At 43.0% G+C, this 27,866-nt stretch overlaps 1 protein-coding gene across 1 annotated transcript in view; it reads right to left on the bottom strand.

The window, feature by feature from the left end:
* Positions 1-230: 230 nt before the first annotated feature.
* The window catches only part of GMDS (GDP-mannose 4,6-dehydratase), a 594,697-nt gene continuing 567,061 nt past the window's right edge, over positions 231-27,866 (bottom strand). The window contains exons 10-11 of the mRNA XM_080918622.1: positions 758-826; positions 231-618 (exon numbers count right to left, since the gene is read on the bottom strand). Of these exons, the coding sequence (XP_080774748.1) occupies positions 556-618; positions 758-826 (132 nt within the window). The 3' untranslated portion in view covers positions 231-555. The remainder of the gene's footprint in view (positions 619-757; positions 827-27,866) is intronic.

Below are 27,866 nucleotides of genomic sequence, written 5' to 3' on the forward strand. Positions count from 1 at the left end.
GATAGGAACAGTTCAATTCAGCAGGGGATAGGTATGTCCTAAGGCAGAGACTTAGCAAGGTGCTTTGCCAGGGCAGCTCAGGCTAGGGTCTTCTCAACATGGGCTTTCTCAAAGGAACCAAGGACAGTTTCATCCCAAGCTGCGGATTTGGGTGTTGTTTGGGGAATAAACTGCCTGCATTATAACCTGGAGAAAAACATCCACATGTAACTCTGTTAGTGCTGGTTTATAGAAAGATTATTTAATAAGAAAAGAGAAAAACAATCAATCTCAAGACTTTAAAATATAAGTTGTCTAGTGACATAATTTCAAGTAAAATGAAGATGTGATTAAAACTTGTTGATTTCCCAAAACGATTCAGAGGAGGCTTTGACAAAATCAATGTGGCCTTAGGTCTGGAGTGTCCTGTCCTGTGGTCTACAAACTTCTGTGACCCAGCTCTAGATGCAGGGACAACACAGGAGGTCGGTCGAGGAGCCATGGTTGGCAGGAGTGACTGGACTCAGGTCACTGGCTCCGCATTGTCACCATGCCTCTCGAGTCTCTGCAGAGGCCTCAAGCGTTGGGGTTGGTCCTCATGAGCTCCACGTCGGCCTGCACCATCTCCCTCACCAGCTCCTGCAACCCAAGATCCAGGGTGGGCCATAAGGGAGGAGTTTCTGTCACCCTCTCCCACAACACCTCCTCACTGGTTCCTTTCTCCTGTTTGACAATAGCTCTAGAGCTCACAGCTAGCAGCACTGGCGACTAAACTTACATCAAAGGCAACGCGGGGCTTCCAGTTCAGTTTCTGCTGAGCCTTGGAGCAGTCTCCCTGCAGAAAGTCCTGTGGAGAGATGGCATATGAGTTATGTGCATGCATGGGCTTGCCCTGTGTGTCCCCCTTTCCAATCTGTCTCACTAGGTACTCACCATCAGGGCAGCTAGGACCTTGCAAGTAAGCTATTTCAACAGCCCACACTCCTTAGCCCCACCTCATCCTAGTGACTCCGATGACTATTATTTTAAAAAAAGATATTAAGTTGTCAGGAGAACTACTGTAAGAACTGTTTCGAATTACTGCACTTCTAGGCGAGGCCAGGGGTAAATCATGTCAGCATGTCCAAGCCACGGAGTTCCACTGCAGAACCCTGACCCATCTGCTAGGTCGAAAGAACCTAACCTTTGCTCAGGCCCTGCTACCTTCAGGTCTATAGCCCTTGCCCTACCCCTGGCTCCTGGATTCGGACTAGTGGATCCCCATGGCCAGTCTCAGGTTTTTGGGACAGTCCAGATAGGCAGACAGGCAGGCGATCACACCACAATGGTCAGCCCTGAGAGCGCAGAGCTAGTAGGGGCAGCCTGCAGCTGCTGAGCTTTGGCCCTGCTAAGGTGGAGACAGTTCTCTCCCAGCTAGCAGTGCACTCACAAACTCCAAAAATGAAACCTCATTTTCACTGCCACAGTAAAGGGTCTGTTCTACTCTTAACTTTCTTACTTAGAATATGGAGATTTTCTTTCTTGACTCAGGGGACAAACGTGCAAATCTCAGTTTGAAACAGAGGTCATGTCCCTCTGTCTGTCTAGACCGTTTTCTAGCTTCCTTCTGAAAGGTGGACTTTCAGAGAGACTGCTGAGCACCACTGACACAGTTCAGGAGTAGGCCTTATCAGTGCTGAGGTCAAGCCTAATTGGCCTACTCAAGTCTGACTTTACCAAGAGAAACACATGTGTACTCAGGCTTCCTGAAGAATTCTAGCAAGAAAACTTCACAATTATTCATTTAAGAGGTTTCCTTGTAAAGAAGATCGGCAACAAACAGAAACAGAAGAGATGAAAATTCTCTATCCTAGCCTTCACTCAGTTCTTTATTGTAGGTCTCAAGATGAGTGGGAATTTCAAGATGAGTTGAAAGGGAAGAGAGAAAAGAAAGGAGGGAGGGAAAGGAAAAAACAGGAAATGCCAATTAGGTCTATTCATGAGTGTATCCAATGGTGCATATGCTAAGACTCAAAATAACCAGGGACTGGGGAGGCAGGAGGGAAAAGTGATCTTTGTAGTGATAAGTACTCCATTAAGATGCTCTGTTTTAGCTGTTCTATTGGACAACAAGTGAACCATCCGCTCTGAGTGGCAGTCCCCGATAGATAACCATGCTGCAGTAAAGGGCTTCTCCTGTAGTCACTTTATTCTGGATTTCAGATGGGTGGGTGGCAGGGATTAGGCACAAGCTATTTGTACTTGCCACATGGGGTGCTCTCCTGGGCCTTCCAAGTAGAGGTGCTCTGGATTCCATTTCCCTCCCTGAATCTTTAGCAGAGGACATTCAGGGACTCTCGTTCCCATCATCTACCATTGCTTTTTTGGCTTGAATAAATCAAATTCCCAAAGGCTTTGCGTTTCACAATATGCTGAAGTACCCACTTCCTCCCCAGAGTGTTAACCAGAGTGAAACAAGTTATTTCTGCTGGCTTAAAAGCCCATTTCCAGTCTCCCCAGGAAAGGTAGGATACAAGAATTAGTAATTAGCATTTATAGCACAGTGCTACCTGAAGCTGCCGATATAAGTGAAAAAAAAAAAAAAAAAAAAAAAAAAAAAAAAAAAAAAAAAAAAAACCAAGTAATTTATTTCTCTTTACTCTCCCTAAAAAACGTACTTATACTTTTACAACACTTCCCATTTTAGTGTAAAAGTCACACAAAGATATTCCTTCTTTTTCCCCAGAGGAAGCTGTGTAGCTTGGAGTCATGAAGCAGTGTCCTCCTGCCCCTCCCTCACCCTACAGCAGCTTCAGGAGAACATGGCTACTGCTGAATCACACACCACTGGCTGTAAATCAACCAGCTCAGCATGAATGCAATTCACGGCTGTGAACATACAGTTAAAAAAGCCTTAAAACCCTGTTTGGTTTCAAATGATCTCAGTAGGCTTGGGAAAGGGAACGTTGTATTGTAATTATGTTTCCTGTATTTTTCTACAAGTAGCTCATAATATAAAAACAACCAGGCAATTACAATTAAGGAAAAAGAAAAATGGTTTTCAAAAGCTTAGCAACAGACATTACTAACATACATGGTAAAAGTATTTCATTGAAACCAGAGACAGGCCCAGCTAAACTTCACAATTTAGTTTTGAGCCCAGCTCTTAGACTGAAGCCTCCTAGCTTCCTTAGACTTCTGCCAAAGCTCTATGTCCCTGAAATTTAATTAGATCAAGAAGCCTTGGGAAGGAAGAACTTGAAGTCCTATCAGAACAAAACAGTTGCTCTTGTTGCCAGTTGCCATTGAGTCAACACAAGACCCAGTTGAGATATTTCTGCTCCTCCAATTCTCTTTCTCCTGCCTAGTGCCTCCTTTCTCCTTTGTCTCCATCAACTCAGATGGTTTGTACTTTACTGTTCTAAGAAACCTGGAGTGGGGGAGGGTGAGCGGCCATCCTGCTCTACAGAGTGAGTTACAGGCAAGCCCAGGCTACACAGAGAAGCCTTCTAAACAACAAACAAATCAAGAAGGAAGGAAAGGAAGAAAAAAATGAAAGAAGGAAGGAGGGAAGGAAAGAAGGAAGGAAGGAAGGAAGGAAGGAAGGAAGGAAGAGAAAGATCTATCTACCATGGGATCTGGTCAGTGGCTCGTTCCACTTTCACGTATGCTCAGGCATCCTTGAGGGGTAGCATGACAAGGCCTGTGTGTGAAGGCATGCAGTGCTGGACAGAAGGGCAGACAGGAAATGCTCCCTTGAAAATCATTTCCTCTGACTTGCAGAGAAATCAGGGTTGGGAGCTGGACTCCAGGAGGTGCTGTGCTCACACATGATGTGGGTATGGACAAAGGCCCTATGCTCTTGTCTCATATTTAAGTCTTTGAAGACATTTGAACTTACACAAAATGACTCCAATAAGGCCAAGCAAGAACCTCCTATTGACAAATGAGAAGAATGAATATATTTATACGGTTCTAGGTCTGAATTGTTTGTTCAGTTCTTACATAGGCTTATAGTTACCATATGACAACAGAGGCAAAACTGATCAAAGTTATGATTTATGTAGAGTTTCTAGAAAGAAATTTATGAACTGGGTGTTCTGGAGCTTTTCTGAGAACAACAAAAATAAACAACAACAACAAACCACCAGACAATAGGCAACAAAAGGCGGAGGAAAATTTAAAGCATTTAAATGTGAATATGATATTTCCTAAATCTGGCTTCTGGTGTCTTTGCCATTTTCACTACTATCCTTTAGGTGAACTATACAGTTTCAATGTGTAATTTATTATCATCAATTTTAATTAGGCTTAACTAAGTATTTTACAACAGCCAAACAGCATGAGAAACAGGGTGTCTACAGACCAGCTCTCTCCAGCAGACCCAGTTTGTTTGCCCCTAAGGATTTGTGCTGCATCTGGAACATCCAAGCATGGTGGCTTTCATGGCAATGGCGCTGCTGACATTAGCCATTAGCTCGAGAGAAGGGCTTATTTTGTTGCAAAGAAATCTCAGGCTTTCCTGCCTTGTTACAGAGACAAGATAAAGTGCCAGACCAAGTCCCAGGGAAGTCATTAGGCCAGTTCCTGAGCCCACAGCAAAGGAGGGAGGGCTCACCCTGCTATTACTGTCTCCTGTAATTAGAGGCCCCTTTTGCAAAGTTCTCTGGGTTCCCTGTGCATTGCTGTCAAGATGACAAGACACCTTTCAGCCACATAGGTTACTTTTCTTCCCCTAATGTGATTTTGATAGTTTTTATACAAAATAAGTCCCTTCAGTATACCCTCGTCTACTACTGTCCTTAAAAATGACCATAGGGACTAACCTAGATCACGTTGGGTAACTCCAAACTCATACCCTTTTCTCCCTTTAAGTTTGATTTTTGAAATTTATAACATTTAGATTGAATTATAAGTTGGGTTGAGTTTCCTTAGCAGGCTTGTGGTATGGTTTGCAGGAACATCTGGAATGGCAGAGACTTTAGGAGTGTAAGAGCTCTTGGCAGGATGTTGTTTAACTTCTAATGTACATAGTGAAAGAAATTGGCTTGTGAGTGCCGTAAAAAAGAAGTGCGCAGACAGGGATGTGACTAAGGACTGTAAGACACGGGGCTGTAAGTAGCACAAGAATACTGACTTTTCCTTGGAAAAGTGAAACTGAAGACTAGCTCAGGTTCTAAGGGAATAGAAGAATGGCATTGAGTTAGGTCCTTCATCTGACTTTATGCTAATGAATGTAGAGGCAGGCTTCTCTCCTAGGGTAAAGCTTCTCTTGAGAAATGCAGAACTGCTTAAAACAAAACAAAACAAAACAACAGAACTACAGGGAAGCCTTTGAAGTTGCTCTGCGCATCCCAGTCAAGATTCTAGACAGACAGGGAGGGCAGCATGGAGGAAAAGTGAGAAAGAAGCCTAAAGAATGCCTATTCTGTATCCTGAAATGCTCTTTTTGAGAACCTGTGTAGGTTTTCCTCTCATATGCTGGAATTTAACTGTGGCTTAATCCTACTCCAGAGGAGAGCTAACCTCAGAGTAGTGCAATGAGGAGGAGGCTGGCAGGGCACCTCCCTTTCCTACCCTGGATGGCTTTAGAATGGCAAAGGCCTCTCCTTAAATGACTGGGGTGAGACAGGACTAGGAGAAAGCTGTAGGTTGTCTCATCTGTTTAGGAAGCAGGCTCAGGGGACTGTCCATCCAGCAGGGATGACAGATGCTTCAGAGCTAAAGTGGCACCATGCTTGGCCAGCTTCACTAAGCACAGCACAGGACATAAAGCTGAGAGAAGTGAGCCTATAAAGCTGTTCTGAGTCTCTGCACAGAGCCCACTCTTAGCCCACTGGCTCTGGGCAGTCTAGACTGTCCAACCCACCATATCATGACATATGTACACCTTTTCCTTTAAAATTTAAAAATGTATAGTTAGCATAAGTAGAGAAATACGGTTAGGCAACAAAGGCTCTACAAATTATACAGACAACATATTTAGGAGGGAGGGGATCCTCCAAATCAGTAGATTTTGCATACACAGTCTCAATTAGGCAGTGATCAAGGATAACAAAAACAGACACCTGTACTACAGGTGCACAGATCATGCTTGCTACTTCTACGCTGTAACCATAGCACCTGCTAACAGCAGCTGCACTGTGTTAGACTCCAAGTTTCCTAGGAAGATTTACTGAGTGCAGGAAGACATGCAAAGGCCTGCAAATCATCTTATACATGGTCTCCGAGGATTTCAGTGTCAGAGGGGGAGCTAGGAACTAATTTTCTGAGGAAGCTGAGGAATGGCTGTATTGGAAGGAGGTATGGGTTCTCAGACTATTAATTTCCCTTTAGAGTGCTAATGAGTCTTAAGTTCTCTCAGGCCAACATACATAAGACATTGGCAGAGGTCTGTTCTCCTCTGTGGATTGGATCACACACACTGGTGGCATGCAATATTCATACTAACCAAATTGCAGTTTCTCCCTTAGCAGCTTGAAAACACCTTAGCAGTACCACCACTGTCTGTCTGCCCTTTACCCATCAGCCACCTACTTACTACAGGGCTTTGACTGGGGCACTGAAAGGGCAACCAACCTAGGAAAACTCTTCCCAGCTTGTATAACCTTGTGGGACCCAGGCTTAGTCCATGCCACCAGGCCCATTCTGAATAAGCAAGCAAAGGGAAGCATGTCCAAGGAGCAGTGTCTAGTAACCTGGAGAGTAGCATGCTAGCAGATATATGTCTAACAGGTTGCAATGAGACTTTGAGGAGGTCACCTTGCAACATACAGATTTATGACACCTCTGTACCTGGCCTGTGTCTATAGTTGTTACCATGGAATTAACCTTTTTTTTTTTCCCTGTTAGTATGGAGTTTTGAAGCCTACTGCCCACAGTAGGTATCAACACAAGGAAAGTGAATTGAATGACTTACTATAACTAGAGCCTGCTGGTCCTAATTCCTTCACTAACCATCCTAACCAGCTGATGTGGAGTGGTGGTGGTGACTCACACTTATAATGTAAGGGCCACTTAATGACAGGGAGATAAGATTGGTAGTGACCTCAGCATTCCAGGCTTCAAAGTCAGCACCATCTTCTTTGAAAATTACTGGCTACTGCTAATAACTGGATCTGGGGTGTAAAGATTTGCCCATGCTAGTAGGAGGTGGCATAAACCCTGAGGAAAGGAGATAAAGCACCTTTAAGTGGACCGATTAGGGACTGTTGTGACATAATTGGCAAGTGGCATTCTGGACATAAGATGCAGGCTGCATTTCTTTTGCCACTTAGCACTTTCTGCCCTGAAAGCACTTTGCAGAGTTCAGCTAATTAAAGCTGAAGACAGCCACACTCAAGATGCAACTCAGGAGATTCTGTATCTGCTTCAGAGGCCTCTTTCCTAGAGATGAAAGTTCTCTACAAAGTGTCTTGGAGCTAAAAACCAAACTGTTATCCTGCTTATCTTGAGCCTGTGCTCTCTTATCCAGGAAATCGACTTAGGCCATGGGGCATCCCGGATTGCACAAGACAAAGGCAATTTTCCTTAAGCTTGCTTCCTTCATGTTTGTTAGGCAATCTATCATTATTTTGGGCAAGCATTGTACTCTTATTTTGAACACAGACACAAAAGAACATTTTAACTAATGCAGCTCTCTGTATAGTATGAATGCTGTAGGTTTTCCTTTGGGTGTTTTCCAGTATATGTAGCATATTAAGTAAGGTCTTCTAATTCAAGAAATCTCTCCTTAATGATGTACCTATCTGCTCATGCTTCGCCTCCTCCCTTCTCCTCTCCCAAAAAGACTCCTGTCACAGGCCTAGCTGCAGAGATGTAGGCACATGTTACATGTCGCAATGACACTGCAACACCAGACCCTGCATTGGGAGTGCTTCTTCCAGGAACTGCTTAAGGAAAAACTAAAACAACTACCTGGCCTTTTTTGAGTTTCTTCAGGAGCACAGAGGAAAGATGAACATTAATATGGATCCTATGTTTTTCATACTTTTATTTCCTTTTCGGTTCTTTTCTCATCATCATGGCTATGAAAAATTTAGTCGGCTGTGGGGATCTGCACTGCATGGTTACCTGTTATTCTTCCTTTCATTTATCCACGAGAAGAACAGAATCCCTATGTCTATCTGCAAAGACATTTCAGCCAGATGTCAGGAAGCCATCTAGTGGCAGGGGCTTGGACTAGAAGGTAGCATTTTCGATTCTTATCCTAGCAGTCATAATGTTCAAAGAACCAAGTCCTCCAAGGAAAACAGTGTACTTATGCAAAATTAACCTGACAGGCATCGTGACTTCTCAATAATGTGTCAACATATGAGGATATCAATATATACCAACGCTGGATAGAAGTTAGCAGAGAAATGTAGCCACTCTATAACTCAATATATTGCTCTAAAACAAACTCAGCCATGGTGATAGAAACATGAATAGTGGCCAAAGGAGGATAGTGAACGGCAAGGTGCACAGGAGACCTGGGGGAGAGTAAATGAAAGTTCCCTCAGTGAACAGGAGCTCATGTACTTTTCAGAACCAATCCAACTGCAGTTAACATCTGTACATCACTATAAATTTAATCTCAACAGAAACATTCTTCGACATTACTAAAAACCCAGAGAGATATCACTGGAGGTAACTGGACACCTATGTAGGGCTCAGTTAGCTTAGCTGTTTCTGAGTATTAGGTTTTAAATCTATAAAAGAGATAAACACTGTCTATGCTACTAGATGGTTGTAAGAGTTCAAGGCTATACACAAATAGCTGCTGGTGCCATATTTCTTCCTGTGAAGCACTGGAGAGCAAACCCAGGGCCTCATTCATGCCAGGGGTGCAAGAATTCTATCCTAGAGACATTCAGTCCTGTTTTATTTTTAGGCTCAGGTTTGCTGAATATTTCTACCCAGGATTTTACAGTCTGCTTTTCTCCAAGTATTGCACACATTTTGCAACTTTGTGGACTTTTGCCAGACACTGATTCTGTCAGGCATTAAGGAAGCAACTTTGAATGAGGCAAAGCATTGGCTATCACGGCACCTGTGACGGGTTGGAGAGATGATGGCAAGAGGTACACAGAGATATGAAGAGGATATCATCTAATGGGGATCATGGTGACAAGGCTGTAGGAGTGGGGACTTGACAAGAGAGGGACAATCCTGATGGCTAAAGGACATTCTAAAGAGTACTAACTGTTCACAGACCTGAATGGTAAGAAGAAACCTATCACATAAAGATCTGGGTAAGAAGATCTCTTTGGGGATACCTCTGATAGAAAGTACTTTTGGGAGCAACTCTTCAACTCTTGAAGAGTAAGCAGACCAAGCCATTGCTTGTAGACTCAGGAACAAGGGAAAAACACCTCATGGTGACACCAGACTTCTCATGGATCCTAGGCCTTTTTCTACAGAAGCCATGTTGTATCAAGGCTTTGTTCTCTGAATTTCACCTCACTGCCTCTTAGTTAAAAAGTTAGCTGACATAAATGATTTAGACAGAAGCCTGCATTGGGGGGGGGGGGGGATAGGATGGGAGCAGCATGATTTTCCAAAGTAACAGCACTGACTTCTAGTTGTTCATACTGATTTATGGAAGAGTTTATTTTTCTCTCTGTACTAAGCTTTTATGCAAGACCTGCTGCCTCTTGCAATCAGCTACTCTTTGATGTTTGGGGTTTATGACCTGAATATTCTGTAGTGGTCAGGTCTGGGCTACTGCAGTGAAGATTCAGTGTAAAACACATATGTCTCTGGGAGGCTAGGCACCTCACTGTTGTGCTCAGACACTCACCAAAGTGTACATTAGGAAGGCTGCCCTGCCCCTCTTCTGGCCAGATGAGGACAGCAAGAGCCCCTGAAGGCTAACTGAGATGCCTCCACCCTTCACTTCCTTCCTGGCTAGTGGAAAGCTGGAGTCCTGATCACCCCTAGCTTGCTGGGGAGCCGTCTCCCTGACAAGCTCTTAGGGTGGGACACATCACTGTAACCCACTTTCTTTGCATGTGTTTGTGTGAGAATGTGTATATCTGAAAGGCCAGAGAAGCAGTCCTTTGCCATCCTAGCACAGAAAGCAGTGACTCGGTGTCGTTCTGGGTCTTGGAGAGTTTAAGCACTAGAAATTCTCAGAGACATCTGTACATGCTGTCCCAGATCAGAGGGGTCAAGAACAGAAGAGGAGACCAGTAAAGATGTCCAGGACACATGGGGGGAAATCATGGAGGTTCCTAGACGACAGTGGCAGTGGACTTTGTTGCAGTGGAATGATAAGTGGGAAAATGGAACACAGGAAGATTTATGGGTTGATAGGATGTGGATGAGGGGAACAAGGGTCCTGAATCTTGGCTTAAATGAGAAACTTCCCATTTTCTCAAGGGCATTTAAGAATTTATAATGATATGAGAAATTCCATTATAGCCTCACTAGCTTTATGAGTTTCTCTGCTTCAATGCAACTTCTTATTGCCAGCATTATAAAGCAAGGCTCTCTAAAGGCTACTTTTGTTAACCTCCTGATAATCTTTTCTGTCACACTCCATGGGAGGTACTTGGTATGATGCCAGTGCCTTTGAGTCTACTTATCACCCAGAAAGCAACTCTGCTTCCACAAGTCCTGGTTATTCATTGAAAAGAAGACCCACCTTTTTCTGTGACCTGAGCTGGTGGACAAGTGAGGAAAGGGTTAAGCTGAGCTGTGTCTACTGTGTTCTACCAACATGTCCTACTTTTATTCTCCACTTGCAGCCAGAGGAAGTCCGAGAGGTGGCCTTTCACATGACATCATAAAAGCCTGATTTATCGCCAGCCACCAAACATCTAGAAAATCATAACATCCTTTCAGGAAAATGCAGTGGAAAATAATCAAGCTGGCTTTGATGAAAGCTTTGGTGGGGACTCCAAGTGTGACACCCTGCACAGTCGCCCTTGGCAGGTGCTTTGTTTGCCCTCAGTGCTGGCCTTGCTGACAAGACCTAGGGTCTGATCTAAGAGACGGCCTGTGATGGAGTGTGGCTTCCTGTCCACAGACCAAATAAGTTGAGATCCTAGTCTGCCAACTTGATGAAAACAACACTTCAGTGTATGTGAGCATGCTTTGGAAACGACAGCTTGGTCCAGATGTGAAAAATTATTGACTATGAGAGTATAAAAAAAAATCAGGCCTTATTACATAATCTATTGCTACCTCTGAGGAGCATGGCTGCCACACATCCTGTCCTGTACCAATGATCTGTCCTCTGTTTCTGTCTTTACTGATTGATTTAATTAATTATGATTATTATTTTTCGCTGTGCTAGGGATGACGCATCTACTGTAGGACACTTAGCTCCAAGCCTACCGTTAGGAAACAACTCTTCAGCTAGATGTTTTCATCTCAACACACTGTACTCACAGAGTATTTCCAGAGCAGTGTGGCACTGCATTGTGCTCCTAGTGACCAAGGGGGCTAAGAGGTGATAAAGTAGAGAGCTCTTCCTGCCATATGCTAGAGTACATAAAGGGACAAACAAGTTCCTCAAAGCACAATCTCTGCATCCAAGGAAGAGCTACCTCCACAGTGATTCTCTTGCTTAGTCAGCTGGCAAAAGTACCAAGCAAGAACCTCTTGTGTCTGATGCACATGGTATGCTCTGCAAATAAACCCAGGAGGGGAGGTCAGAGTAGCTGAGAACCTAGCATGGTTCTTGAATTCTGGCCATATTCATTTTTTCAGCGGCATGTTGGTCTGTCTACACAGAGCAAGGTAAGCTATAGGAGTCTTGGGATTTTTAATCTTCAGAAGGAAAGCTGGTGTAATGATTTCTTCAAGGCCAAAAAGGGCTCGTTTTGAATTGAAGGTGATACAGGTATTGCACTCATGGCTAAGTCAGTAAGTGCTGTGACAGAAAGACCATGCCCAGATATAAGAACTCAGAGGGACATGTCTCTGGCCACTCTAAACATCCCGGAAAGGTTGGTACTGGTGTGGGCCCTTGGGAGGGATGAGGTCCCTGTGGCTGGGGTACTGAGACCCCAGCCTGACATACCAGCCACATCAGTCATGGAAGCACAGGGGCCTCAATGCGCAGTACTACACCTTTGCAAGTTAGGTTGTTTAACTGCCTCATCAAGCCTACAGTGGGCCTGCCCAGAGCAGCCACACCTACCCAGGGCCACATAGGGAATAGTAATGACCCTCAGCTGTATGCTCTTTGCCTGCTTCCCACACATGGCCTGTTCCCAGAGGCTGCTCCAGTACATGGGGCTGGCGCTGATGCCCATCTGTTGTCTGTCTCCATCCCATAGTGGTTGTGACAACCATGCACAGGACTTCAAGTTTTCTTCCATCTGGGATGGGCTGGTAAGTTTCCAGCACTGAGTCTGAGTCAAGTAGGGTGACAGGAAATCTGGGTGCCTTAGAACACTGTCTGTAAGCAGAGGTTAGTGGCTCAAGATGGGTTCTCACCCAGTTTAGTAAGGAAAGCAGGGATCATTCAGAGTCAGCACTGATTCATTGGGCATCTTCCTGGTCCCATCTATCTGACCCATTGCACTCTCTATGTTATTGATCCCTGCTAATAGTCCTATGTGGTAGGCACAGATACATTCTGTAGGCCCAGTGGTTAGATAACTTGCTTTTTGCCAGTTGGAAGGGCCTATCCTCAAACCCAGGCCTGAATAACTGTGAGGGTTGTGCCTGCTAGCCTGTATTAAATTTTGAGCAATCTTCTCTCTTATTTGGACAGTTAAGAACAGTATACAAAGTCATGTACTTACCCCCACATAGAGGCTGTGAGTGAGGACAAACTGTGTGCCCAGGAAAAGAACTAACTAAAGATCCAGATAGGGAGACTGTGGGGGATATATATATATATATATATACACACACACAAAATCCCAGCACTTAGAAGGTAGAGGTAAAAAGACCATAAGTTTGATATTAAAATGGGATATAAAAAGGATTCCAGATAAGCTGACTCTGTCTCAGAAAAGTAAGGTCTGTCAGCAGTAGAGAGCTTGCTTTGGAAGTACAAGTGTAAACTCTCAGCACTAAAAACAAAAAGACAAAAATATCAAATGAATATGTTTTTAGTCCACACAGGTCCAGAAAAAGCATGGCTGCTAGTAACCCACTTCTATCAGTTCAATTCAAACAGGTCCTGTATGGATGTGGAATCTAAGGGTGAAGAAGCAAGGCTGAGCTATTATGACATACAGGGTTGATATCAGTGCCCTACATAAACAAGATCTTGAAGACAGTTTGGGACCTCAAAAGCAAAAATTATATAGTTTTGTAGAGGTAGAAGAGAAAACTTCTGGATTATTAGATTCCTTAGATACCCTCAGGAATGGTTACGATCTTGAATTTTATATTTAAAAGTAAATAATGACTAAGACATTTCTTCGTGGAAGGGTATTTCTCTCCCAAGCAGCCCCCAGTGCTGTAAGGCTAAGATGCTCCCAGTGGACTTTCTTCAGTACTACTAGATTCTGGAGGCAGATTCTTCAAGGAGCTGCTTGCTTTCTAGGACTACAAAGTATACTAAGATCTGCTTGTCACGAGAACTTAAAGGGCTTGGGAAATGCTTGGAATCTAATTCTATCATGAATGGTTATGATCCTGACCCATGGCCATTTCTAACAGAAATAAATTGCTCATGATGATGCATGTTTTCAGGGTCTGCAGAGTGAAAGATGACATTGTCGGGGTCTGTCTACGGCAGTAGAGCAAGTCTAGAGAATGCAAGATAGATGCAGACATCAGCCAGAGCAATTTGATGCTGTAGTCTGGCTGCTTAGAGTTCAGATTCAGCAAGAATGGGTTGCCTCAAATTATCACTACCCTATAGTGATAGCAACAGTCACCACAAAGGACCACCCAATTCCTTTTCTCATTGAATCCTGGCCACATTCATGACATGCAGTCAGTGGCCATAGATGATTCATGGCATAGATATGACTTGTGTACTCAACACAGTATGAGACCACATAACCAATGATATCCCCATCTCCATGTCTCTATTACAGCCTCAGCCATCTCCCATGCCTATACCCATTCCCACCTCCTTCCCTAGTACATACCCCACATAGGAAGCTAAGTCAGATAGACCAAGCCTGTGGCCAACCATGTAGTCAGCATAATTGTTAAGAGCTGGTAGGCTGTCTTCTGGTTTGGTATAGTCTACTAGTGCCCCATGGCACTAAGCCACTCAGCCAGCAGGTGGCTCATGTCCCTTACAGCAGCAGTGTCATTTCATAAGCAAAAAGAAACTAGGTAGGACTAAATACTGTAAGGAAAACTAAACAACAGTGGTCAGGAATGCTGCCAAAGTGATGAGAGAGCAGAGCCTTGTCTGACAGGACTGCAGAGCCACAGTGGAAAAACTGCAGACATCCACCTAGGGAAGGCCCCTTGGTCAGGCCCAGGGGTGAAAACTGATAATCAGAAGCCTGGGATTGCAGAGTGTTGAGACTCTGATGGGGAAGCTGTCATGGGTGATGTTGACTCCAGGGTAAGGTATGATTTATGGCTTTGCCAAAAAAAGCTCTGTGAGCTGCTGTGGTACTACAGGCCTGCTATACAACACTCAGGAGGCAGAGGCAGGAAGATGGTCAGCTCGATGCCAGTCTCATCTCCATAGAAAGTTCTAGACCAGCTTGAGCCACACAGGGAGACTGATTGTTTCAAACAACAACATCATCATCGACAACAACAAAACCAAATGAAAACATAGGCTAAGGAAATGGCTCAGTGGGAAAAGTGCTTGGGACACAAGATTGAGGACCTGAGTTCAGATCCCCAGATAGTTGGAAAAGCTGTCACAGTCGGTAAGCTCCAGGTTCAGTGAGAGATTGTCTCAAAAATAAAGTAGAGAGCAAGAGAGAGAGAGACGCCTGATATCAACTTCTGGTCTCAACAAACTTACCCATTGCTGAATATTCCACAATTCTTAGAGGCACAAGTCAGGAGGTGATGTTCCTTAGGGACAACACATTCCATGTCTTTAACAAGGGCAAATGAAGGGAATAAGCTCAGCTAAATTGATGGCATGCATAAAGTGCCATGGGAGACCACACCCAGGTCACTGATGCAGCAGTTCTTTCAAGAAAAAGATATCTCTTTTGTTATAGGAAGGAAATACCTCTTAGAAGGTCAGAGTGGTGTTTGGCACAGAAAGGACCTGCTGGACCTTGGCACTGGCAGAACCTGAAGATCAACTTAGATCCTTACCAGATGACTCAACTCCCAGTAAGTAGGTAAAGATGGAGCTTTTAAGTAGGCACAGAAGGTGAATGTGAGAACAGTCAGTTACCCTTCCAGCTAGGTGAGCAACCCTGAGCATCACACTTCAGCAGCCAATAACTTATGGCATGTTTCTCTTGAACAGTTTTCCTCTGTCTCCTATATCTCCCTTTACTATTTAAGTTTTAATATAAAAATGAATTACAAATTTATTTTATTTTAAATTTATTTTAAATTATTATTAACTTTATTATAAAAACCTTGCAGAAAAATTAAAACATATTTATTCTAAATCTATGAATGTTTACAAAGTTATATGAGTTTTGTGTCTGGTTAATATTGGTGTGTTTTTAAAAAATGTAATATGTATTATTTATAATTTATTTAAATCAGTATTCAAAGTATTAGGTTTCATTATAGTTTTTTTTTCCCTTTTCCTGAGAGAAGGTGTGATGGTTTGTATATTCTTGGCTCAGAGAGTGGCACTAATAGGAAGTGTATCCTTTTTAGAGTATGTGTGTCACTGTGGGTGTGGACTTAAATACCCTTGTCCTAGCTGCCTGGAAGTCAGTATTTTTCTAGCAGCCTCCAGATAAAGATGGTGAACTCTCAGCTCCTCCTGCACCATGCCTGCCCGGATGCTGCCATGCTCCCACCTTGATGTTAATGAACTGAACTTGTAAGCCAGCCCTAATTAAATGTTGACTTTATAAGAGTTGTCTTGGTCATAGTATCTGTTCACAGCAGTAAAACCCTAACTGAGAAAGTCTCACCATGTAGCCTTCACTAGTCTGAAACTTGCTATGTAGACAGACTGGTCTCAAACTCACAGAGATCTACAAACCTCCATCTCCCAAGTGCTGAGACAAAAGGTAGTCATCACTACACCCAGCTCCCTTTGCTACGGTATTTTAAAACAAACATTTTTTTTTTGTTGACTCCCCTCTTTTTCACCCCCACCATTTCCCTGTATTCCCTGCATCCAGACCTGCTCTATCATAGCCCCAGCCTTGCTGCCTTCACCTTTTGCAAACAGGCCTGATATATAACACAGGGCAGCTAAGCCAGGTGGGCTTGGGACACTGTCACTACTTGTCTTTTGCACTTGCCTTTCTGACCATCTTGCATTTCTACCATGTTTTTCAGGTTCCTTGTTTACACTCCACCTATCCTAGGAGGTGTAATTCATGCTGGAATCAATTCCAAGAATCTCCTGTGTGGTGACAGGCGCTGAACCCTTTCACCCATTACTACTTTTACTCCAATGTCCCAGTTAGGAGTTCTGAGGCTCCATGTCCCCTGAGGGGGGAGCAGTCCTGAGGTTATGACATTTGCTCACATCACAGAATAAAGGCTGAAGGCAACCAAGGTTGTCTTTCTGTGACACTCTCCCAGACCCCTCTCCATAGTCCCACCTCTGCTATTTCCATGCCTGTATCCTATGCTCTGTGTGTCTGCTTCAGCTAATTCTTCCAAATGTCTGTGACACTGGCTGTTACCTTACTGCTGTAGATGAGGAAGGTGAGGCCTTGTTTTGTTACAGCTTGAGTGGGGACAAGCAGTAACACGAATATTCCACTACCTTCTTCTGCCTTGGTTCTGTTTCCCTAAAGTGACAGAGAGCTCAGGAGGGCAGAGTGTACAGTTGAGTAGGTGGTGTCTGTCTCCACATCCTGTAAGCAGCAGCCTGGAAGTCACTGAGCAAGCTTCAGGCACTCTGCAAGAGGGCACCTCCTTGTTCTTTGTTCAAGCCTCTGTGCCTGGTGTCCAGGATCTCAGGTAGCCTGTAATCTCTAAGCTTTCTGATTTCCTAGTATGTCTTAAGCTGCTCTGACTGGTGCCCCCAGCTTCCTCACAGCTCCCCTATTCTCCAAGCCAACAGTTTTGCTGTTGACTGTTGGAGAGTCTCAAGAAGACTCCTTTATATCAGTGGCTTCAGCTGTTACATCTCCTGGAAACATCACCATCTCTACCTGCAGCCTTATTTCTCCCAGTGCCAGGTCTGCATTCTTTTCTTACTTCCAAGCTGCATTCAAAGACATGGCACGGCAGTGTCCCAGTGTCTGCAGTGGCCTTCCATTCTCTGAGTGACCCCTCATCTCCAGAAGGCTTTTGTTGTGCTGAAATCATTTTGTCACTAACTTGCTGCTTTGTCATTGGCCAGCCTGGACTGTAAACTCTGTGAAGTCACAGCTGTCGTGTTTTGTGGCCCTCTATTCTTAGGCAGGGCTTTATGCATAGCAGGTACTTAGCCGTGATTTGTTGACTAGATACAGGAATGACAGTATTAAAACTGATGACAGTGTTTCTTCTAACCAGACACACTAGCTCTTTTCACTAACGCTTTGCTACCATTTATGCCCATACCCAACACTTAGTTTTTAAAACCAACTTTTGCTCCCTTTGTGTCTTGTTATTATCCTTTCTTTCATACCTACACCCCTGCTTGCAGTCCTGACTGAGACCTTGCCTATTTATTAGTCTTTCTGATTCCCTACCAAGGAACTTTGACTTCCTGGCAAATACAATCCAGACTTTTAACCCTGACTTTATTGTTTTTGACAACTTGATTCGAAACTTCTTTCCAGCTTTATTTTCAGTTCCTTTCACACGATATCCTGTATTCCTGATGAGATGGGTTAATCAGGAGCTAGCATCTGCTGTGGCTTCCAACCTCTGCATGCCTAGACACTCACTGCACAACATTAATACTTACTGTAACCCAGGTTCTAGGAGCTCAACACACCTAGCCAACTATAGTATAAAAATATTGGTTCAAACAGGATCTGAGAAGCCTGTTTGTCTCAGTTTCTCTCAAGTAGTCATCTTGCTGGCTCCTTTGGGCTGGAGAGGTTAGGTCTTCTGCCCCCTTTCTGGTTTGGCTGGAAAGGAAATTGAAGAAAAATGCACTGAACTATCTAAATAAGGATGACAAGAGCTGGTCAGGAAGCTGGGCAGATAAATGGCAGAGGAAGATCAGTGTCCTAACAGGGAACTTCCTGAATAGGCCTGCCCAACCAGGACATGCTCAGATGTAACCCCTTTGCCAAACCTACCACTTTCCAGAGTGTGTGCAAGATGGGAAGTGGAAGATGTAGGAGATATAGAGCAAGGGCAGGACATGAGAGGAATCAGGCAATTCTCAGGTTCTGGAAAGACATGGGTTTCTAGATGTATGTGAAGACAGGAATCCAAGCAGTGTTTCATCTAAACGTTAGACATAATCCAAAAATAAACTTCAGAAAATAGTGTCCTAAGGAGGCTGAAGACTCAAAAGCACCAAGAACAGTATTTCCAGATGTGCAGAGCAGGGAGGAGACACATGTCAACAGCAACAGTCCAGTGCAATGAAATGCTGATGACTGGAAAGACCGAGGGAGCAGCAAAGGGCAGAGGGAGTGTGCTGCTGGGAGAGCTGTCCTTACAGAGGGGTTATTTTGGCCAAGTATTGATAAGGTCTGGAACCTTTATTATGCCAGGATGGACAGGGATGTGCTCTTAGATCCTCTCCATCTACACCTAACCCCGTGACTCTGTCTTTCCAGGGACAGCCTGATGCTACCTACCCTCTCCTAGAGTATTACAGCCTATGTGACCTGGGTTCCCATGCTCTGTCTTCCTTGTTACCTTCATAGGGCAGGTGGTCTAACTGCAGGGGTTCCAATGACAGAAACCCGCTGTCATATTCATTATGTATTCTGAGATAGGCCTATGTTTCCTAAAGGGGCCCTACATACATCCTTTTCTTGTGGTTATGTGGCCTATGGTTCTATGACTTGGGCAATGGTTTGAGGCACCTTCATTTCAAGATCTCCCACTGCTGTTTTTCGAAGCAACAATTTAAGCATTGTGATGCTCTGTGTGGCATTCAACACTGACCTCATTAGGAAGGAACCTTTTCTAGTGTCCTGGGATCTCAGCTCTCCACTTAATTTATAATTATTTTATTTTATTATTATATTATTATTATTATTTTGCATTGCTTGTAGTGCCATACCATGAGGCATGGCTTAATTCAAAACTAGCATTCGTATCATACAGCCTGTGTGAGAAGGACCCAAACAGCAGAGTGCTGCCAAGCCCTAAGCTTTGCTGTCACTGTAAGGCATAGCCTTGTGCACATAGTAGAAATTAACAATTAAGTTTTCTGTAAACAAGGAAAACCATATTTCTTCCACCCCAATAAAACACAAAGAAGTTTTGCTCAGAGAACTGTCAGATATATTAAGCCTCATAATATTTTGACTTATTGGCCAGTTAGCTAATTGCAACTCCCAAATAATGAAATGTAACTATGAACAATTTTAAATAAAATCGTTTTTGTAAAATAGATGTATTTTGCTGGTCTCAGTGTAAAGGTAAGGTGGTGCCAGGCCTGCACAGTGCTGACTGGCTTTTTTTTCTGGATGTTAGAGAGGACTTATTGATAGTGAATCTAAAGAGCAGCAAGTCCCTAATTCCTACCACAATTTTTACTACTCTTCAGTTCATAATACAGTAGTTGTGAATATCACACTACAGAACAAAAGAGCAGCACAAGCTTATTGTTAAAAAGAAATCTGAATCCCAATGCAATCTCTATCAATATTCCAACCCAATTCTCCATAGAGTTGGAAAGAGCAATGTGAAATTTCATCTGGAATAACAAAAGACCTAGAATAGCGAAATCCATCCTCAACAAGAAAACATCTGTGGAATCACTATCCCTGACCTCACCCTGTATTACAAGGCAATTGTGTTAAAAACTGCATGGTACTGGTACAGAGATAGGCACGTAGATCAATGAAATAGAATAGAAGATCCAGAAATGAGCCCTCACATACATGGTCACTTGATTTTTGACAAAGGAGCTGGAAACATTCAATGGAAAAAGGACAGCCTCTTCAACAAATGGTGTTGGTCCAACTGGCAATCAGCATGCAGAAGAATGAAAATAGACCCTTTCTTATCTCCTTGTACAAAGCTCAAGTGCAAGTGGATCAAAGATCTCCACATTAAACCAGGTACGCTGAAACTATTAGAACAGAAAGTAGGGAAAACCTTAGAACACATAGGCACAGGAGAAAATTTCTTGAACAGAACACCAATGGCTCGTGCTCTAAGGTCAAAGACTGACAATTGGGATTTAATGAGATTGCAAAATTTCTGTAAGGCTAAGGACACTGTCAAGAAAACAAAATGGCAGCCAACAGATTGCGAAAAGATCTTTACCAGCCCCACATCAGATAGAGGCCTAATATCCAAGGTATACAAAAAACTCAAGAAGCTAGACACCAGAGAATCAAACAACCCTATTAAAAATGGGGTACAGAGCTAAACAAAAAGTTTTCAACTAAGAAATATCAAATGGCTGAGAAGCATCTAAGGAAGTGCTCAACATCATTAGCCATCAGGTAAATGCAAATCAAAACAACCCTGAGATTCCACCTCACACCAACCAGAATGGCTAGGATCAAAAATTCAGATGACAACAGATGCTGGCAAGAATGTGGAGAAAGCGAAACACTTCTCCACTGTTGGTGGGGTTGTAAACTGGTACAACCACACTGGAAATCAGTCTGGTGATTCCTTAGAAAATTGGACATAGTACTACCTGAAGACCCAGTTATTCCACTTCTGGGCATATACCCCAGAGAAGCTCCAACAAACAACAAAGACACATGCACCACAATGTTCATAGCAGCCCTATATATAATAGCCAGAAGCTGGAAAGAACCCAGATGTCCTTCAGTAGATGAATGGATACAAAAATTGTGGTACATTTACTCAGTGGAGTACTACTCAGCTATCAGAAACAATGACTTTGTGAAATTCTTAAGAAAATGGATGTATCTAGAGAATATCATCCTGAGTGAGATAACCCAGTCACAAAAGAACAAACATAATATGCAGTCACTGATAATGGAATACTAACCCCAGAAAGCTCTGAGCACCCCAGAAACAACTAACAGACTAGATGAAGTTTAAGAAAAAACAAAGGTCAAAAAAAAAAAAAAAAAAAAAAAAAAAGAAAAGAGAAAGAAAAACCATTATGTTTAATCTTTACACAGCAAGAAAACTTTGACTATTTCCAGGTTACATCCTGTTTTACATGTACTTTATGCTCATTGTAACCAGTAAGATTTTAATGCATCAAACCTTTAAAAAAATCAAGTACTAACAAAAATGTATTCGTATACTTTTATGAAAAAATGCTTAAAATCTGTACATTTATCTTTGTTTTTTAAAATAAAGTTGTTCAATTAAAAAAAAAGAAATCTGAATCCATGAATGTATACATTCTTAAATTTTACTTTAAAGAAGATGGCTATGATAGTTTCCTTAACACAGTCTTCACATGTGAGGTTTCAGGTTGCACAGCAAGCAAACAGCTGTTGTGGTCTGGGCTCACGGGTATGCCACATTAACCCTTTCTAACCCTTTGAGTAGAATTGCTGTGTACTCTCAGGAAACAAGAATCATTCCTTCCTGGGGAATAAGAAGAAATGAGATGACTCCTGTTGGAGGGTTCTAGATAGCTTTGCTACAATTCATCAAAGCACATTTCATGTCCCATCAGAATCTTTTGAACATATGGGACAAGCCCATTGATACCTGTGGTTTGAATCCAGGAAGTCAGACTATATAAGAACTTCTTAACTCTAAATGTAATTTATTTATGCATGCTAAGGGCATTAAAAGTGTGGGTCCTCTCCAAGACGTAGAGAAAGAGGAACACTCTTCCATTGTTGGTGGAACTGCAAGCTGGTACAACCATTCTGAAAATCAGTCTGGCAGTTCCTCAGAAAATTGGACATTGTATTGTCTGAGGACCCATTTATACTATTCCTGGGCATATACCCAAAAAATGCTTCAACACTCAATAAGGACACATGCTTGCTCCACTATGTTCATAGCAGCCTTATTTATAATAGCCAGGAGCTGGAAAGAACTCAGATGTCCTTCAGCAGAGGAATGGATACAGAGAATGTGGTACAATTATGCAAATTGAGTACTACTCAGCTGTTAAAAATAACCAGTTCATGAAATTCTTAGGCAAATGGATGGATCTAGAAAATATCATCCTGAGTGAGATAACCCAATCACAGAAATATACCCATGGTGTGCACTCACTGATAAGTGGATATTAGCCCAAAAGGTCGGAATACCCATGATACGATTCACAGACCACATGAAGCTCAAGAAGAAGGACAACCAAAGTGTGGATGCTTCAGTCCTTCTTAGAAGGGGAAACAAAAACATTCTCAGAGAAAAATATGGAGACAAAGCTTGGAGCAAAAACTGAAGGAAAGGCCATTCAGAGTCTGCCCCAACTGGGGATCCAGCCCATATTCAGCCACCCAAACCCAAACAATATTGCTGATGCCACGAAGTGCATGCTGACAGGAGCCTGATATAGCTTTTTCCTGAGAGGCTCTGCCAGAGCATGACAAATACGGAGGCTGATGCTCACAGCAAACCATAGAAATGAGAACAGGGTCCTTAATGGAGGAGTTAGAGAAAGAATTGAGGGAGCTGAAGGGGTTTGTGACCCCATAAGAACAACAATAGCAACCAACCAAAGCTCCCAGAGATTAAACCACTATCCAAAGAGTACACATAGACAGACGCATGGCTCCAGCTGCACATGTAGCAGAGGATGGCCTTGTTGGGCATCAATGGGAGAAGCCCTTGATCCTGTCAAGGCTTGATGCCCCAGTGTAGGGGATATCTGGGTGGGGAGGTAGGAGGGGTTGGGTGGGTAGGTAGGTGAACACCCTCATGGAAGCAGGGGGAGGGGCGATTGGATAGGGGATATGGAGGGGAATGTGGGAATGGGGATAACATTTGAAATGTAAATAAAATATATCCAAATAATTTACTAATTTATAGGTATAGAGTTTCACTTTTGTAAGAAGACAGGAACTCTGTGGAAAGATCATACCAATGGTTGAAAAACAGTGATAGTATGCTTAAAGTCACTGATCTGTGCACTTAAAGATGATAATGGTGAATTTTATGTTATGTACACTTTCTACCATTAGAATCTAAGACAGTGATGGTTATATCAAGGGAACTCAATAAACTGAATTTTAAAAGAGTAAGCATACAGAAATGAATACTCAGATTCTGGCAATTAGAAAGACAGGGCATCAAGTGGAGGAATGGGGTTGCCATTCCACAGACAAAACTGACCCAGAATTGTTCCTGTCTGAAAAAACCTGCAGGGTCAAAATGGAGAAGAGCCTGAGGGAAATGAGGCCCAGTTACAGATCCAAGTTGGGATCCAGCTCAAGGGGTGGTCCTAAGGCCTGGCACTTATGGTATACTTACAACAGGGACCTACCATGGCTGCCCTCTGAAAGGCCCAACGAGTAGCTGAAAGAGTCAGATGCAGATATTTACATCTAACCAATGGACAGAAGCTGCTGACCCCTGTGGTTGAATTAGGGAAAGGCTGGAAGAAGCCGAGGAGGAGGGTGATCCTATAGGAAGACCAGCAGTCTCAACTAACTTGGACCCCTGGGATCTCTCAGACACTGAGCCACCAACCAGGCAGCATACACCAGCTGATATGAGGCCACCAGCATATATATACAGCAAAGGACCCTGGGCCTGGACTAAGTCAGAGAAGATGCACCTAACCCTCAAGAGACTGGAGGTCCCAGTGAGTGGGGAGGTCTGGAGGAGTGGGGATGCAGGGTGGAGACATCCTCTTGGAGACTGAGGGGTTGGTGGAGGGGCTAGGAGGTATGGGATGTTGAACAGTCTGAGGGAGAACTGAGAGGGGGATTAAAGACTGGACTGTAAAAAAATTAGAGAATAAAAATATAAAAAAGTGTGTGTGTGTGTGTGTGTGTGTATGTGTGTGTGTGTAGGAAGGGGATGCATGTGTCCATGAGTGCAGGTATCTGCAAAGGCTAGAAAAGAGCAGCAGTAGCTGTATGCTGTTGTGAGCTGCCTCTTGTGGATGCTAGACATAAAACTTGGGCTCTTTGTAAGAGTAGGACATGCTTCTCACTGATGCGACACTTCTCCAGCTCCTGAGTATTTTTTTTCTTAAATTTATAAGGCTACTCAAATGCATTCCACCTTTTTATTGAAAAAAAATCCCTTATTTATATAAAATATTTGTATTTTTTGGCATAGGTTAAAATCCTGTAGTTTTAATTAATTATTTTTTCTAATTTTATCTGTTACCACTTGCTAGCCTGGTGCCAGGGAGATGAGAAGATATCATTAGATTTCCTGGGACTAGAATACAGGTAGTTGTGAGCTACCATGTGAGTGCTGGGAACTGAACCCAGAGTCTTTGGAAGAGCAGTCAGTACTGAGTCATCTCTTCAGCTCTGAAATCCTATATTTTTTGTATAGAACAAGAAGGAGGAACATTAAGACCTCTGCATACATTTCCAGATGTAACCAGCCAGTTTTTTTAGCTGTCCACAGTGTAACAGGTTAGTCAAGGACAGTGCTCTCAGAGGCAGGGTCACATCTCCATGTTATGTGCATTGTACTACCCATGGTATAGATCCAAACAGCAAGCGTGGGTCATGTGATCCAAGTTACAGAGACGGTAGATAGAGGGACTGGCTACATCCACTCAGCTCTACACTATGTTATTGATTTTGGATATTGAATATCTTCCTTTTAATTTATGGCAGCTAATTTCTATACTTAGTAAAATTGTTCTTCCAGACAATTTAGCTGTTTCTAGTTGAGGTTAAGTAAAACTTTAACAGAAATACATATTTAGAAGTTTGTGGCCTCATGCCACTGTTGTTCCACACTCTAGAAAAAGTGGTTATTATTATCTCTAGGAACTGAGTTTTGCTCTTGAACCTTGGCTCTGGAGATAAGTATCAGGACATGCATGATGCAATAGCAAAAGAACTGTACAACTGTACAACTCACAGGATAGCTGTGAGTGCTAGAATCACTACTATGTCACTCGATAAATTATACCTCAACTCTCTTTCCCCTAATTTGTGCATTAGGAAAGATGTTTAAAGTATTATCATTTTCTTTTATTTATTCCCCAGCTAGATTTACTGCCACAAATCACAAACTCAGACTCAAATGGAGTGTCACTGGCAAATAGCTTTGCAGATAGTGAACCATTACAGGTGATAAGAAGGAATGATTTAATGGTTGGAAGTGCAGCGTTACTCTTCCAGATCTAGATTGGGTTTCCAGATACACACTGTATAAATGAGATATTCTATGAGGAAAAGGACTGAATGTACACTGTTGGAGCAGGACTGAAGAGGCCTTTAAGGAAGCAATCTTTACAGTGAGCTACCGAAGTCACAAGGAGAGACTGAAGGGTGGCTTTCCATTGGCCCATGCTGGAAACCCTGTGCATCGCGCTGCACACACAGACAGCCTATTAGTCTCAGCTCTGAATGTGGTGCTTACACATTTAGGCAGGTGCTGACAAGAAGCTAAGCTTAGGGATGGTGTGGCTGGTGGAATCTGCAGGACAGTTACCTCAGAGATCATAAAAACCAGGCAAGCTAGTAGATAAGTACTGCACAGAAACTTATGCCACAATGAAGATGTCAGTCTTCGCTATCATTTTATAGCACTGACTAGCTTAGGGATGCTTTCAAGCAGGACACTGATACCCTCCACTGTTGAAAACAGACTTAGGCATTTATTAACTGGTATTCACACGGCTTTTCACTGCCCAGCTTTGTGAGGCGAGACCAGATTTCCTGTCCTCAGAATTCCTCCAGCACCCAGTGAGGGAGGTAAGGCATTTCCATCCCAAATGACAGCAGAGCGGGCTGCACTCACCAATTCCTATCCATCTCTCTGTCTTTCTCCTGGGAGAGTTAGGAAAATTCTTGTCCATTAATTTTATTCATTGTGTCTAAAGAAAGAAATCCCTGGAACAAAAGGAATTCTAGATTCTTCCCCAAATCCTTAACACTTCCCTCCTTTTCTAGTTAGTAGTGAGTCCTGGGGACAACAGAGTTAAAAAGGCTGGGCTTCTGCTCTGTCAGGCCTCACACCCTTTCAGAAGGCCAGCAATTTTGGAGCATTCTCACAGAATGACTCAGGGTGAGGACTTTGAGGGCTATGTGTGTGGATACATTTCAGAATGATTATCTAGAAAACGTGCCCCTGAATCCTAAATAAAAAGACTCTGAGGGTTATTTGCCTCTTCTGTTTGTTCAGTCCATCTCGAACTAACTTTATACACACTATGATCCTTCATGATGAAAGTGTATATGGTGCTATTTCCACGTAGGAGTTTGAGTGAAATACTGATTTTTATCTGGCAGTTGCTTCTTTAATGACAGCACTTGGGAAGCAGAGGTAGGTGGATCTCTGAGTTTGAGGCTAGCCTGGTCTAGAGAGTGAGTTCCAGGACAGTCAGGGTTATAAAGAGAAACTCAGTCTTGAAAAACAAACAAACAAACAAAACCAACAAAACCCCAATGCCAAACCAAAACAGAACAAAACAAGACACCCAAGGAACAGGAAGCATAGGTTGGTTTAGACAATCAGCCCCCAGGCAGGTTTGGTAAGGGTGAGACAATTGGTAGGTAAGTGCAGAGAGAACAGGATGCATTGTAGTTTAATAGAAAGCCCGAGACACTAAAAACAGCTGTTTGAGGGTGTGGAAGGCTACGGTGAGTTAGTAAGGAGAAAACACTTATCCTTCTAAAATGTTTAGTAAGTTAATCATATAACATCTGCCACAATAAGGTCCTTGAACAAAGTGCTCTGACTAAGTAACTCTTGGGCCATGGCTTTCTTGTGTCCATTGCAATACTGGTACCTGGTTCAGAGTGTGATTCGGTCTTTTACCCATAAACTGCATTCAGTGTGTCTGCTGAGACAGAGAAGGGGGCCATAGGGTGAGATACAAAGAGCAAAACAGTGGGAACAAGATGGCCAATGCCAAGGGGTGGTCAAAGGAGAGGTGCTTCTAGTGACAACAAGAGTAGGTTCCTCTCTCTTGACTCCCTCCAATCCCACAGAGGTTCTTCTAGTCACAACAAATAGATGTAAGGTGGTAGACATATTTAACTCCCTACATTTATCACAATAAAACTCCAGGTTAACTTAAACAAATAAGCAAACAACAGAAAACTTGCAACAAACCTTCAGCTTCTAGCAAAAAGATTATAATAATTATTATATAAGCTGCATTTTCATTACAAATATATAATAAACATTTAAAACCAGCTTATTTGCCTGACAAGCTACCATGTTGCCCAGAAAAGGAAGTCTTTACAATGGGTACTCTGTGGTAGTCTATGAGAGGGAGTCTGTAGGGGTTGGGCCAATTTGGAGTGAATTAGCTTAGCTGCAAGCTCAGCATGTGCATTAATTACTCCTCATCTCAACACACTTGCCATGCTCACAGCAGGTACCAAGGCACCTTGAAGAGAAGGATGTGTCTGACCTGATTGCTTCATGCACATCTCCCTTGCTGGAGAGTGCCAGGAAAACAAGCCTCTGCTAATCATTTCAGAATGAGGAGCATGGGACAGGCCTCCACCAGCCACCCATGCATGTGCTGATTATATCCCAAAATGTCCTAGTGGGACAAGAGAAGCCTTTAAGGCAAAGCCAGGACTGGAGCAGCTGCTACAGGCATCTATTTTAAGACTAAAGTTTTTTATTTTTATTATTTATTTCAAAATCCTGTGTGTGAGTGTGTGTGTGTGCATGTGTATTTGTGTGTGTGTGTAGGCCAGAGGACG

The sequence above is a fragment of the Micromys minutus genome (assembly GCF_963924665.1).
Source record: "Micromys minutus genome assembly, chromosome: 6".
Lineage (NCBI taxonomy): Eukaryota > Metazoa > Chordata > Mammalia > Rodentia > Muridae > Micromys > Micromys minutus.